The 14,967-nt window shown below is 39.7% G+C and overlaps 1 protein-coding gene across 2 annotated transcripts; it reads left to right on the top strand.

Moving 5' to 3' along the window:
* Positions 1-2,544: 2,544 nt before the first annotated feature.
* Positions 2,545-14,967, top strand: pdlim3 (PDZ and LIM domain 3). Of its 2 annotated transcripts, none has more exons than XM_022738224.1 (7): positions 2,545-2,734; positions 8,905-9,056; positions 10,116-10,200; positions 10,292-10,479; positions 11,902-12,029; positions 13,378-13,489; positions 14,296-14,967. In XM_022738224.1, the coding sequence occupies exons 1-7, from the start codon at positions 2,642-2,644 to the stop codon at positions 14,483-14,485; spliced, it is 948 nt and encodes a 315-aa protein (XP_022593945.1). In that variant the 5' UTR covers positions 2,545-2,641; the 3' UTR covers positions 14,486-14,967. The 2 variants fall into 2 exon arrangements, with proteins under 2 accessions (XP_022593945.1, XP_022593946.1); XM_022738225.1 differs by having other exon boundaries at positions 2,650-2,738.

Raw genomic sequence — 14,967 nt, 5'->3', positions numbered from 1 at the left:
TATGGGGCTGTATTGCTAATAAAATCCAGCTGGTAGATGAAATATTTCCAATACTTTTTTTCTCCTTTCAGCTGAACAGATAAGACAACTTTGTTTGCAGATGACTGAAAAGGAAATCGCATAAAGTTTAAAGGTACCGTGCAGTGTTTTTGACCCTTTTCCTCCTATTCTTCTCTAAGCACAGAGGTTTGGTGACACACATTTACGTGCCTCTATTTCACACCCACATATCCACAGTTGGTGGCGGGAATGTGCCAATTAAAGGGAAGAAGACCCCAAGCTGATGTAAACAAATGCAGGTTTCAAAACACTCCAGAAAAAAGGCTGTTCAGCTGTTTTATGAAATTATAAATGCACACTGCTTTTGGTGAGAAATTTGAGAAAAATCGTTTGATTACAATGAAAACTCAAAATGTCTCATTTCTGAAGTTTGACAAACAGTAAACGTTAAGAACAACCTGACAGCAGCTGAAAATCTTGCTTTTGCTGACCTCCAGTGGACGAAAAGGATAAAGCTCATTATACGTTTCCTTACCAGCAGTTCCATTCCATCTCTCAGTACTTTCAGACTTCCCTACTCTAATCAGCTCCAAGTCCATTTCATCCTCCTGATGATGTATAACCCTGATAACAGGTCACAAATATGTTTTGTTTGTTTGTTTGTTTTTTAAATAAAAATGTATTAGTAGTTTTCTGAGACATTTGCACACTGTAGCTTTTAATCGTGCACTTGGTACTAATTTGGTGCGCACGAGTATCTGAGGGCTTTTTTATGGCAGTATTTAGGGTGTGTGTGTGGGATTGACTCAAAATAAACTAGTGTCCATGTTCATAGTAATGAAGGAACATGGTGCAACAGTGTAGAGAGAAATAAGCCATGGCTAGGCTAATGTTTAGCGGGATTTGTTGAAGATAACAAAAGGTATAAAATATCAGCAGACCAGTCCTTCAACTTCTCAGCTTTCAGCACTGATGTAGACGTGTACTCCATAAACTGTGACATCACCGGTGGGTGTGGTTACAGGTAAAACTCTGCTGCTCATCTTAGTGTTAATTTATTCCCTGAAGGTTTAACTGTACACAGAATTTGATGTTAAATATGTTTACAGATTCTGAATCAGACCTGACTTAACCTTAAAAGACTGTAAACCAGAAATAAGTTTTGAATTTTTGGATTATGATGATACCCTTGCATGTGTGAAATCCTCAAATAGACGGTGGTCTGTGTTATGTAAAAGTTTTATTACTGATCTTTAATGACCTTCCACAATACTGTCTCTTCTGCAGGTTTATCAACTAAAACATGCACATGGGGATACCACACATACACATATACACACATGATAAATATGTATCCTCACATGCTTTTGTTCACAAGTTAGTGAATGAGTGCATGAATTCATTCAGACTTTATTGTTTCTGTTCAGAGAGAGAAATTCTGGCATATGAGTGCTTCATCATCAACTTCCCTTATTTGTCAAGGCGCTGCGCACATCGTCATGGTAACCGCAGAAACAAACCATGAAGCTGGTCCACTCTGAAACACACAGAAGCACAGAATAAGATTTTCAGAGCTGTATGCAGATGATGGATCTTGTGGTGCAGTTTTTGATTTGAACTGTTTGAACTGGAACTTTGTTTCTTTCGCTTGATGGAAACTCGCCTTACTTAGAGCAAGAGCCTGTCAGTGCTGGCTTAGATTAACATGCCTTACTCACAGTTTGTTGACAGTGACCTAGCAGCCCCATGAAGTCCATTTGGTGTTTTTATAATTTTGGATATTATGCAGACATGAAGGGAATGTAGCAAGCAGGAAGAATAATTCTGAGCTGGCTGGAAGAAACACTAATAATAAACAAAGAGCAGAATAAATTTTTTTTTTTTTTGTAGGATGGAGGATGAAAAATAACTTATGACAGATCTAGTTTGTGGCAAAGAGACGGACATATGATGTGGTGCAAGGTCCAACTCAAAATGAAACTGGATTGTTAACAAACTCAGGAGGGGGAGTGCTGGGACCCATCCAGATCAATAGTGGTTGGAATGTGCAAGTGGGACCTCCAAGGCCTCAGAGTGGAGCTGCGCCTCCAGACCAAATAAGGACAGGAGCAGCAAGACCCGTCAACCAGAGCAAAGAGGAGGCCAGCCAGGCTCCGAGCTGCCCGGGGATGAGAAGCGATGAGGGGAGCTGGTTTACATCCTCACTGTCTACAAGTGTCCACATACCTACTTGCAGTGCGCTGTCCAAATCTGGTTGTGAGTAAGACAACTGAAGCTTGAGTTGCACTTGATTCACGCAAGAAAATACTGGCTTCTATTTATAGAGAGAAGTAGTGCGAGAGAAAAAAGGAAATTTAAAAAACAAAACAAAAAAAAAAAAATGGCTTCACAGAAATTGGAAAACTGGCGAGCAAGTGCTGGTGGGACACACACTAAGAGTCAGGTCCCAAAATCTGACAAATTACTTCACTGCTGGGGTGGGGTCTGTCCATTCTCCTCCCCCTGCACCCCTCCTCCCCCAACATGGTTCAAAATCTCCATCACTTTCATAGTCCTCTGCTCTTTCACTGTGGTCACCCGCAGTGTGCAGTTCACTGTCTGTGCTGTTGTTATCTAACAGCGGCGGAGACATTAAAGGGTCATGCCACTCAATGTCGTGTTGAACGGTCCGGCCCCCTGGGGGTTTCGCCTGATGGGAGGAAAGGACTTCAACCAGCCTCTGACCATCTCCAGGGTGAGTGAGTGAAAGAAAGAATTCAGTTTGCAAAATCAGTTTTCCTCTTGATCAAAACAAAACCATTTGACTTGACTTCTTTAATTTCTTTTCCTGGCACATATTTTGGGTTGTCTGGGCGCAAAATGTTTGTTTGACACTGTTTCTACTGTTGTAACCTCAGCCAAACGTCAAACAGTGTGAATGTGAATGTGATTTTAAACTGTTGTGGAACAGTCCAGAGGTGTAAGTCTGTGGTTCAGTGTCAACATTGCACTTCCAGGAGGGTTCATTCGAGAAAGAGTCTGTGGTATGGGGTCTGCACCTGTGCCACAGTAAATGCAAGAGGCTTAGATACAAATAGCAGCTTACATTGTACTCTGACATGTGCACACACACACACACACACACACACACACACACACACACACACACACACACATATACGCATGTTTCACTGAGTGGATCTCAGACTGGAGAATTTAGGAGCATGGAAAATACTGTACTCCAGTCCTGCAGAGCATGTAAATCAATTCGGACTAAAACCTGATGAAAAACATGGAATGTGGACAAACAGAGAAACGCAACTGTGGAATTTTCCAAATGTAGAATCGACTTTATATGTTTGGACAAACTTGCTTAACTCAGGGATTTCATGCTGACAGCTGAGTCAACACAGAAGAATGGATCTGTCAGTAATGATGATGTTGTACACGCTGTTGTGATATTTCTATTATAACAGTGCAGCTGTTCAGGAGATAGTGAACCTCAGCTGTAGGTCAACCCATAGAATCATGTAACATATCACCCTCATAAACTGACAGCACAGGTGGAGCTGGGAGGTGACAGATGACATATATAGAAGTAAACCTAACTGTGTGTTATTAAAGAAAACTAAAAATGTATCAGACAGATACTTCATCTAATTTAAAGAGGAGCAGGCAAACGGTTTTAGAAGGTCATGGCCGCCGATTGAGATGAAGTGAATCAGACTTTATCTTCATCTGTGAATGAAAAGGATCGTTTCCTGGAACTAATATGGCATTTCCTGTTGATGTGAAGTACGACAAACAACTGAATCGTGTGTAGTTAGTTAGTTATTAAAGTGAAATACCAGCAAGAATTTAGACAATTTAAAGGTCTAGTTTGACAGTTAGGGAGGTTTGTTTATTCCCCCTTCTTTTTCTTTTTTTTCTTTTTTTTTTGCAGTAGTTAGATGAGAAGATTGATATCACAGTTATTACTGTACAGTAAAATCTGGGTTTAGTGACACACAAATTAACACGCTTACTTTCCATGATGTTGAAATGTTGCTTCAATATCGAGTCAGAAAAAAAACACCTTTTTCTTTTCTTTTTTTTTCTTCTGTTCCTTTGTGAACAACAAGAAGTTTTGTTACCTGTAGTCATGGCATTAGTCGTATTATTATTCACACTTCCTGGGCACTTAATTGAATTCATGGGTAGACAGTCCAAATAGTGAGGGAAACAAAAACAAAACTGCAAATATGAAAGGAAAGAAGGAAGAGAGGGATCAATAAATAAACAGGCAAAGGGAAAAAAGAAAAAAAGCACAACAAAAACAAATGTGACTGGAGCTGTTTTAGGAGATTATTACATAACAGTAGCAGTGCTGTATGTTTTCTATTGTGGAATAAATATGATATTTTCCCTTTTATCAATGATATTCCTATTTGACTATGGAAACAATTATAACACAGAGTCACTCCTTATTTTTCTTCACCACAACAAAACACAACAGCAAATATCCTGAATACAAACAGTGACGTCTTCATCAGCATTTAGACTCATTCGTGGGCCGTGTCCCCAGAGTCCCACATGCAGGATCAGATGTGAGGAGACCCAGTAATCCCGCTCTGTTGGGGTTATGTGAATCTATATTTAGGGAGAGATCTCAGGAAGTACTGACTAAAAGTATAGTTCAAGCTACCGACCAGTGGCTCTGTCCAATAGCCTCACACCTGTTGTGTTAGTGGACACTCAGTGGCTCCATATGAGAACAGTGATGAGAGAAGATTGGGATGGATGAGGGAGGAGAGGAATGGAAAAAGAGAGGCAGAGAGGAATCCGGGAGAGTAAACCATACGAGAGCAGTAATACAAGAAGCCCATGTGTTAGAATGTACTTGTGAGAGAGATGTGTATTAAAGAAAAGACTGATCTGATACACCCTGAATAACAGCTTGTATCGTATTCAAGTGGAAGGGACTGTTGCTGCAGTGAACCCACAGACTTTCATTCAGGCACAAGTGAATCCAGTGTCTCCCTTCACTGCCATTTTTGGTCAGGAACATCCTCCTCTTTATGACCCGCCAGTGTTCCCAGCTGGTTGAGGAAAGTAAACACAAGTGATTATCATCTTTTTCTTCAGCAGACAGCAGCCTTAAAGGGCCACTCCATAAAATGTACACCTCAAGATCAGTTTACTTGATCGTCGTGTCATGGGGGCGTTACTGAGCCTGTGAAAGCAGCTGTATAGTTTCTTCTGTGGCTCCGGGGGAGCTTTGTTAAGTCTGAGAAAATACCTTTGTCATCACAGCCATTTTGGCTCGAGCATGGAGGCTACAAATTCAAGTCTGCATTTTAAAAAAAATGGTAGATAGACATCAATAGACAGAGCGCAACAAGATGACGTAATAAAGGAGCTCCAGTCAAACCTGAAATAGTGAAAAACAATGTGGAAAACATGATGGAAATATGGAATTATGTTTGTTTCATGTATTCATTTCAGGAATGCTACAATCTCCTCATCACTTCACACAAATCTGATGTTGTTGTTTGCCATCGTGTTTCTTCTCTTCAGCGGAGCAGAGGCTTCAAGCAGACGTTTATGTCACATGCTTCATGAATGCGAGAGTGGTCTCAAACTTTTTGTATCAAACTTGTATGCCATAATTTATTCACAGAGACTTTTAGCGATACACTACATTTTGCACCTCAATCAAGCATAAAAATGGTTCACGCAATATTTTGAATTTTTTGACAGGTGGATGGAAACCCACCTGCAATTGAGTTGCATTATGGGAGGTTTAGGATCCAGCATTGTTCGCTTGTGTGGGATGAACTCAGGATATCTTAGCCTTCTCTTGAGATCTGTCTCTCAAACATTTCCCAACTTCAATTTTTTATGGCCACTTGGGGGCAGCGCATCAAGCTATGAACACAATATTAACATGTTATCACCATATATGAGCACATCCCGCAAATATGGAGTTATGTTTCTGGGCACTCTGAATGAAAATGTATTCATTCTAATTTTAGCTCTGTTTGGTCTCCACCATCTCCTGTGGGAAATATCTGACTCTTTCGAAGCTAAATGCTCCACTACGTTCACAAGCTAGTCTTTTTCTGGCCGCTGTTTGGTATCAGGCATTTATCATACTTAAGGTTTACGACAGATGCCTGCTGTGAGATGAAACCAAAACTAAGTGCATTTAGTAAAGTTAGTGAAATTGAAGCTGTAAAATCAAAACAGTCAGCTAAAAGATGCCAAAATGCTCCTATACAGTTAATGGGAACGAGTTTGGTGATAATTCTGGGCTCTGGTGGGTTTGTCACAACGAACGACCCCTTTTTTTCCACAGTATTTGATCCAACATTAATAACATAAATAATGATGAGTGCAGCTTTAATTGCATTACTAAATAGCTGAAATACAATCCTTTCTTATTACATCAGCAAACATTTTGGACCCGCCAGATTTGTTTCCCCAGTACTTCTTGGATAGTTTATTGCTCTAGCCGGATTCTTTCTTTCCCCTTTTTAATTCCTCACTTTTTTTATTGTGAAATCCGATTTTGTTCTACTCAAAAAACACAAACAAATATCAGAAAGTCGTACCGAAGTATTTTAAGTGAAATAAGAATTTAGCTTTCTTGTTCCTACTTCAGTTTTGAGGATTGTTATATAGAAGAAGGCAAAGGAAGGAAAAAAGTAAGAGAAGGAAACAAAGGCAAGAGGTAGCGGCAAAGGACAGAAGGAAGCAAGCAAGAAAGAGACAGGCAAAAAAAATAGGCAAAAGATGGTAAGGTGGTTATAATTTAAACAAAGGCGAATGTTTGACAAGACAACTGAGCTGCATTGAAATGAAAGAATCCAATAAAAAGCATAGTTGCGCACAGATTCAGGTAACAGACATCAGAGCAGTAAAACATACAGTCAGGCAGCAGCACTTCAACAAACGCTCCACTGTAAATTACTGCTCCCTCTTTGGCAGCATGAGACATCCCCTCAGCACTTTCATCCACAGTTATTTATAGGCAGATGATCTAATTCAAGTTTCTGTGTAACATCCCAGTGTAGCAAAGTTTCCTATGTCCCGTAATGCAATATGGCTGATCATAGGTCATGCCCTGTGTAGTGTAAGTAGGAATGTTGGGTTTGGTTTGAAGCTGCCTCCTGAGGTATTCCCTGTGACCTTGATGGCTTTCTGGGAGTTCTTATTCATCTTGATCACTTCCTGGCCAGCAGAATACATATTCCATCTGGATGCTGTCACTTATTGGGAAGCAGCACGTGTTTATTTTATCTCCATGACGGAGGCCGGACAGTTTATATGCATGCATACCAACCAGGGCAATGCCAGTCGTCTGTAACAAGAACACTCCTGCTGCATCTCAGGGAGCGGCCCGTGTTTGGCAGAGTGCATGTGGTGAAAGAAAATATAGATTCAGGCCATTTAGTGGAGTCTGTGTTTTTTATTTAGGCCAGGTGAAGACGAACTAAGAGAAACATGAACAAGAGGCCTCGCCGTTGAGCACTGTACTAAGAGATGACGTGCCAGTGATGGAGAGCAGACCAAAACTTTTCACAAAGGCTGCACCATCTGTAGATGGTGAGCTGTTTGAATGGGTTTTTACAGAGAACCAGAAAGCAAAAGAGAGAAAACATTTCTGTACATTTCCAATTTTTTTCACATTGCACTGATCCCTTCTGTAAAATAATTAAAAACAAAACAATGGGAAGAAGAATTCAACACTGAGCTTCCTTGTGACATTTGGGAGGAAAGTTAAATTAGAATTAATTCATATTCAAACTGTCTAGTGTGGTGGCCCAGACGGGTCGACACAATGCAAAAGGCACAACACAAATGCAAAATCAACAACACGAAAGCAAAAGCCACAATGAAAGTGAGCAACATAATTTGCATTCCTATTGTTGCTTTTGTTTTGTGGTGACCCGTCTAGGCCGCTCAGTCTCGTCAAAAGTGTTTAGTATTCTCTCAAATAAGCTCCGGTCGTGCTCGCAATTAACAAATTGCTGACTGCTAATGTTTAATTTATAGAGGTGTGTGAAACACAGATTAAATGCTGTGCAGTTACAGCAATTTTTGGAGTAACCATGCAACATCTTTGCCTCCATCACAGTACTGTGACTGCCTGACAACTTTAACTACTTATATGGAAATACACAAACCTCTGACATTAGGTGTATAGATTAAAGAATTGATTAACTTATTGACTGAAAAAAATCTACATTTGCAAACATCTGTTTGTGCATGTTAGTTATGAATTTGTATGTATGAATAAATATATATACTGGTTTAAAAGTTATTACAAAGGATATATGTTACTGGGATGTATACGTAGTATGCGTATATGTGTTTGAAATACATTTAGTTGTATACAAACTAGAGAATAACTTTAATATGAAAAAGAAAAACAAATGTAGGCAACATATTTCATTCCCACCACCTTTACTGATATACTCATTTAGGGTTTTCCAACCTTTTCTGCACCATGAGTCAGTGTTTAGGTCTCGAACTTCTCATGACCTCCAGCAGTTATAGCTGTCAGTTGAATTCGAGCGAGGCTTATTTTTGTTTGTGGCTGGAACTCAAAATGTAATTATGCTGAAATGATTCATTTATGGATTTATTTTTCTATGGCTAAAAAACATATTAATACTTAGTAGTGTGATAAAAGGGGGGAAATAAAAGCAAACAAAGTGAACTTTCGACTCATAATATATACACAGGTGACAAAATAAAGCGAAAACAGCATGAAGTCTCTCAGTAAGAGATCTTAAGTGTTTGTATATATTCTCTGGAACTACTGGAGGGATTTCATCCTCTCACACCGTCTTATGATGACATTTCAGTTCAGTCTTTATTTGCTCTCCTTCTACCTCTCACCGTGTCCCTTGTTTACCCCTTTGCTCTGCTCTCTACCAGATCACCCCCGGCAGTAAGGCTTCCATGGCCAACTTGTGCGCTGGTGACGTCATCCTGGCCATCGAGGGAGTCCCTGCCACAGACATGCTGCACTGTGAAGCCCAGAATAAGATAAAGGAGTCCACCAGTCAGCTCTGTCTCACTGTTGAAAGGTTGCATGTAGAAACCCACGAGCACACAACACACATGCACACAAACCGGTGATGGACACAATAAAATCAACACATGCACAATACAATGAAATCTAATGCATTAACGGTGCAATAATTACAGAGTTTATGAAAGTTCATAGTTAAATTTTTGTGTCGGGCACCTGTTGGTTAAAGTCTATGTTGCATTTGAAGCCCATTGTTATGGCGTTGTATTGGATTAAATACTGGACAGTTGTTCCTTTTACTGTGTCCATCGGGTCACATCTTGGTGTCTGCTGCTGTGTCCAAACTCTATCTACACGTACTGATACAGGAACAATGACATTTAATGTCTTATCGCCAGCTGTATGTTTAGGTGTTGTGACCTAGAGAATTTTTTTTCTCCTTTATTTTATTTGAATAATTTCAAAGACCTTTAAAAGCCTAAATCATCCAGTAAATCAGTCAGTCATCTCATAACGCCTCACATTGTTCTTTGGACCCCTTGCAAGGGTCTGCCCCCCGGAAACCACTCCTTTATAATATGAACCATATACTAATCATAACAGTATAGAGTTTCTTCTGTTATATATTAAAGCAAGACATTTGAGCACTTTATTGTTTTTTACTTACTGAAAATGATGCAAGACTTGTACCACAAATGTCAGTGAAACCTTTAAGGTTTTCCTGGAGCTTTCTTCCCACCATCTGCACTTAGTTTAATGCTTTTCCAGCTGTTAGCTTGCGCTTACGTTTCTTTTGTGGGTTCTATTAAAGGGACAATAAAATATTCAAAAACACATTCAAAAATCAAGTGACTTTGGTATGACTATGAATTTGGCTTCATTTTGTCACTTTTTCAGTTTGGACACACTTATGAAATAATAAAGTAGGAACCAACGGCATGACTGAAAAGACCAGAGATGTCAGCATAAGTTTAAACCTCAGTGTTGATGTTTTATGAGTTGGGATTATAGACTCACACACACATACACACACAGATTCAAAAAAAGAGTTATTCAACAGTTCATCAGTCAGGTTGAGCTGAACTTCTGACCAGGATCTGTGTTTAATTCCCAGGAATGATTCAAGACTGTGGTCCCCTCGTGTTGTGGAGGAAGGCAGAGCTCACCCATTTAAACTCAACCTAGAAGCAGAACAACAGGTTTGTAAAAGTGTCTGAGAAATGAATTCAGTTTCGCTTCTTCATCTCATGTTTTCTCAGTGCTGTTCTTGTTCCCTTCTTATGTGTTCAGGAGTATAAACCTATTGGCACCGGACACAACCGGAAAGCTCAGCCGTTTGTTGCGGCAGCGAACATCGATGATAAGCGTCAGGTGGTCAGTACGTCCTACAATACTCCTATTGGCCTGTACTCCTCAGGCAATATCCAGGACGCCATGGAGGGCCAGATCCGAGGCATTGTCCCCCAGAAGCCTGAGAGGTGAGTGATCACTGCTGTCAATCATGGCACGTCAGGTTCTTTTAAAATAAAAAACCCACAGCACAGAAACTAACTAAGAGCTGTTTAGCCTGCACATCAGATCATCCATCTGTATCTGGGACAGGGTGACGTACCTTAACCTGACAGCTATTGGACAGGCAGCCATAAAATTGGGTACTAATATTTTCTGGGAATAGCACTGGGTTGTACAATGATTTTGCAATTGTGGCCACAATCTCAATCAGCAGGTCACATGATGAGCGTCACAAACAAGGTGAAATTCAAAAACTTTGTCTTATCATAATTTCTGCCAGTATGTCCATTTAAAATTTAAACTTGTCAAATCAGCCATATCAGTATATCTTCTGTCTGATATGACATGATATCTTCTTGTCTTGGTAAATCCATGGTCACCTGAGCATAAGTCATAATGACCTTTGTGTGTCTCTTTACTTTTCATCCAGTGTTAGTCTAGTGCCATGCTAGTTAGCCTTAGGGCTGCAACTAATGATTATTTTCATTATTTCATTATTATTTAATAATAGTTAGATTCTTTATGAAAAGTCATTTCCTCTAATGGCACCCTCAGGCCAAGCAAAGAAAAAATGAAAGCCTCATATAAAGGACAGTATGTATATGTATAATGTAGCTATGGAGTTTGTTCCTTCTATGATTTCTGTTCCCCTCTAGCCTTCAGTTTTTTTTCTGCCATGCTCTTGTTACATTGACTTTTAGTCCACCTGCTCTTTACATGACTCACCTCCTGAATGCCACTCTGTCACCCAGTTTGTCTGAAGGTGTCAGCTGAATAGCCTTATGCAGCCACAGATGTACTGCAGTGTGTCAGCCTTCATGCAGTCATGTGGATTTCATTAGGCTACCTGATATATGGTTTGTCACACTGAGAATATATTACCACAGCACACAGGAATGAGCCTTTCCATGGCTTAACCACAACCTCTGAATAAGACGTAAATCACATCTAAACCTGGGTCATGGCAACCGATGCAACATAGACTCTCCGCTAGTTTAGGCTGATTTACATGGATGTTGTAATGTAATCACGACCGCTATTATCAGCAGACAAGATGGAATTATTTTAAATTAAAACGGAATTATGATACAAGCTATTACGATGTGCATGGAAAAGACACGTTGTGGATCTCTGCCAAAATTGTTCATTCACCAACATCCATTCTTATTTCATAACAAAAAAGAAAGAAAAGAAAATATAATGCAGTTAAGAGTACAATGCATCATTTATACCACTAGCATGACGCGATCCCTCTTCATGAAATTTGTGTGGTCTGGGGAAAAACAGTCATATGGTGTGCGTGTGTGTGCGTGTGTGTGTGCGCATGTGCGTGCGTGTGCGTGCGTGTGTGCGTGTGTGTGTGTGTGATGTGTGACTGCACTGCACAGCCCCAGGACTCTGACTAGCATCGAGGATTCTGATGTGTACCGGATGTTGCAGAAAGACCAGGAGGAGCCCCAGGAGCCTCGACAGTCTGGCTCCTTCAAAGCCCTGCAGGAGTTTATTGACAGTGATGGTGAGCGCTTCCTCTTCCTCCCAGACAATATATTTCTGCCACAACACAAAAACATTTCACATGTTGAAATCATCCAGTATAGTAGAGGAGGCTGACAGTCTGAAATACTAAACAGACACAATATTTCACCTTAGAGACGCATACAGATGTTTTTTATTTATTTATTTTATTTCCTCATTCAGCCTCTTCCTACAAGCTGCAGGGTGCTATGTGAAAAAGAAAAATCTGTTCGAAAGTTCAAAGAAGTTTGATTATATCACATAAATACAGTTTCTGTATGTCTTTTCTCTTCTCATGTTTGTAGTGAGCGGGGGTCAGGAAAACTGTGATGTCACATTGACCAATCATATATGTTGCCTTTAAAGACGCCTTTAGCAACTTTTATTCAAAGACATGTCCAGCTCAAAGTGTATAAGCTAACACCTTTACCAGCTGCGATATTTATACAATATTTATTGTTCAGGTGTGGGCTATTCTGCATAATGAGCACTTTTTAGGTACAAGTAAAGATATATTTTGATGATAATAGTTCTGTACTTGGACTTTTTCTTGTAACAGGATATTTATACACTGTGGTGTTGCAACTTTTGGAGAAGTAAAAGATCTGATTACTTCAGATTACTTCAAACAGAGTAGGAGTGTGTTAAACACTTAATGAAATAATACCTAAAGATGTCTTTTTTTAACTTTGTTGATTTATTCACACCTGAATATTTAATTTTACACAAGTTTGTGATGCGACTGCAATTTTATCTTTATGAGATGTGTCAGGAATATAATTTTGTATCAAAGGATTCAGTTCAATTATATTGCACTACATTCTTGGGTAATTAGGGCTGGAGCACACAGCTGAAGTTAGGGCTTTTTAAGAACCAACATTTTGACATCGGAGTCTGATAACAACAGGCAGTTTTCTCCACAGTAACCTATATTTTTACCTCCTATACACACATGAGGATCAGTTCAGGGGTATATTCATTATTATACAGGGAACAAAGAAATATTACATAGATTACATTAGACACTGAATGACGAACCAGTCTCATAACTTGAACATTTAAAGCTACACAATATGTCATTATGACACATGTGTTCCTCTCATTATTTGAGGAGTGGCGTATACAATACATCATTACAAAAGCACTCGTGTTTTCCCTTTATTCATTGAGAAGTAAAAATGTATCCTGATTGAGCTGAATTAGGCTTGTAACCCAAAAGGAAGTGTCATTTAGGATTCAAGTGGACACAAGCGTCCCTGCCTCCAAAGTGGTTTGTTTTTATTCATGTGCTCTAATCATTTATGAGTACAGAGTTGTCTCGTTGAGTGTTTTCTCTCCCGTGTGGACAGGCACTCGTCCCATTGTGACCAGGACAGTAAAAGCCCCCATGACCAAACCGACTCCGCCCACAGGAAACCTGCAGAAACTGCCCGTCTGCGACAAGTGTGGGAATGGGATTGTGTGAGTAAAAATAGAGCAAATCATCTGTGATTCACATTCAGACCCTGCATGAATCAATCCAAACAAAGGATGAGAGAAAATTACAAAAACAATGCACTACTAAGGCAGCACTACAAACTATGTATAGCTTGTCTGAACATTCTGCAGCCTAGATAATTTGAACATTACATTATAAGCCTAATAAAGTAGTGTTTATTGCTGCTTTTAGTTAGTTTAGTTATTTTTTACTTTTTTGTTATTTTTTATAATTTTTCAGGACAGATGTTAAAAATACAAGATGAAGGGAAAAAAAACCATCAGAAAAATGTATGAGTATGAAATTCACCTTTCCAAACGTAACTAATGTAAGTGTTGTCGATACAATTACCCAATTCAGTCTTCGTGCATCATTGTGTTAAAGAAATCTGTTTCTTTGTAGACTTTTAATTTCGTTATGGCAGCTTTTGTTTGTAGTAAAATGAGACAACCAGTGAAAGTTGGTGCAGACTATTCATTGCTTTCCGTCTATTCATCTCAGCGTCCTTGTTTCTGAGCTCTAGTTTTTGTGTGTCAGTACTCCGTGATATCACTGTGATGCCAAAGGTGAAATGACTCTTGTTTGGCCTGGTGTTGTTTTATTGCAAGGTTGTCAGTAAAAAAGACAATACAGCAGATGGTCCTGATTTTGTTGATCCAATGTCTTTGCACATTTTAGAACTCATACACCAAAGTTACTAACTTGTGGTAACTGGTGGTTCACATAACTTTCCATACATACCTTGTTTTTTCCTCTTAACATCTCCCTGTGTCTGCTTTCTATGATACAGTGGCACAGTGGTGAAAGCACGGGACAAATATCGTCACCCTGGCTGCTTTGTGTGCTCCGACTGTGACGTCAACCTCAAACAGAAGGGCTATTTCTTCGTGGAGGGGCAGCTGTACTGTGAGACTCACGCTCGGGCCAGAATGAGACCACCGGAGGGACATGACCTCATCACAACTTATCCATCTGCATAGATTCCCCTCCGACAAGCACAGACACAAGCCCTTACACATGCAGGCACACACACACACACACACAAACAGACACACACTTCAGCACACACTCCTATGTCCTACGTCTGTTTAAGTGATCATATGCACTTTGAAGTTGTCTGTGTGCAATAACATTTCAGCAAGAATACACTTTTCTCTGAACATAACCGTATGCTGTGTTGACCTGTAAGGCATTTCTGTGTAGGAACATTTCGCAGGTGATAATTGAACAGACGTGTTGTTTAAAGAGCCCAGCAGAAGGGACAGCAAAACATGCCACTTTATTTCTTGCCAGTTTCTCACAATTTGATGTCTTTCCAATAAAGACCCCCTGTTCATAGTGTAAGATGATGTGTATGTGGAGTCTTGAGAAGAAAAGCACCCCCCTTAAAAGGAGCTATTTGTAAGTTTTGCTATTGCTACATAGCCAACGTTAGCATTAACATACTGTTTACTTATCAGTC

This window comes from Seriola dumerili, unplaced genomic scaffold (assembly GCF_002260705.1).
Source record: "Seriola dumerili isolate Sdu_G_001 unplaced genomic scaffold, Sdu_1.0 BDQW01000035.1, whole genome shotgun sequence".
Classification (NCBI taxonomy): domain Eukaryota; kingdom Metazoa; phylum Chordata; class Actinopteri; order Carangiformes; family Carangidae; genus Seriola; species Seriola dumerili.
Note: the sequence above shows the minus strand (reverse complement) of the source record. Positions and strands in the feature narration are given on the sequence as shown.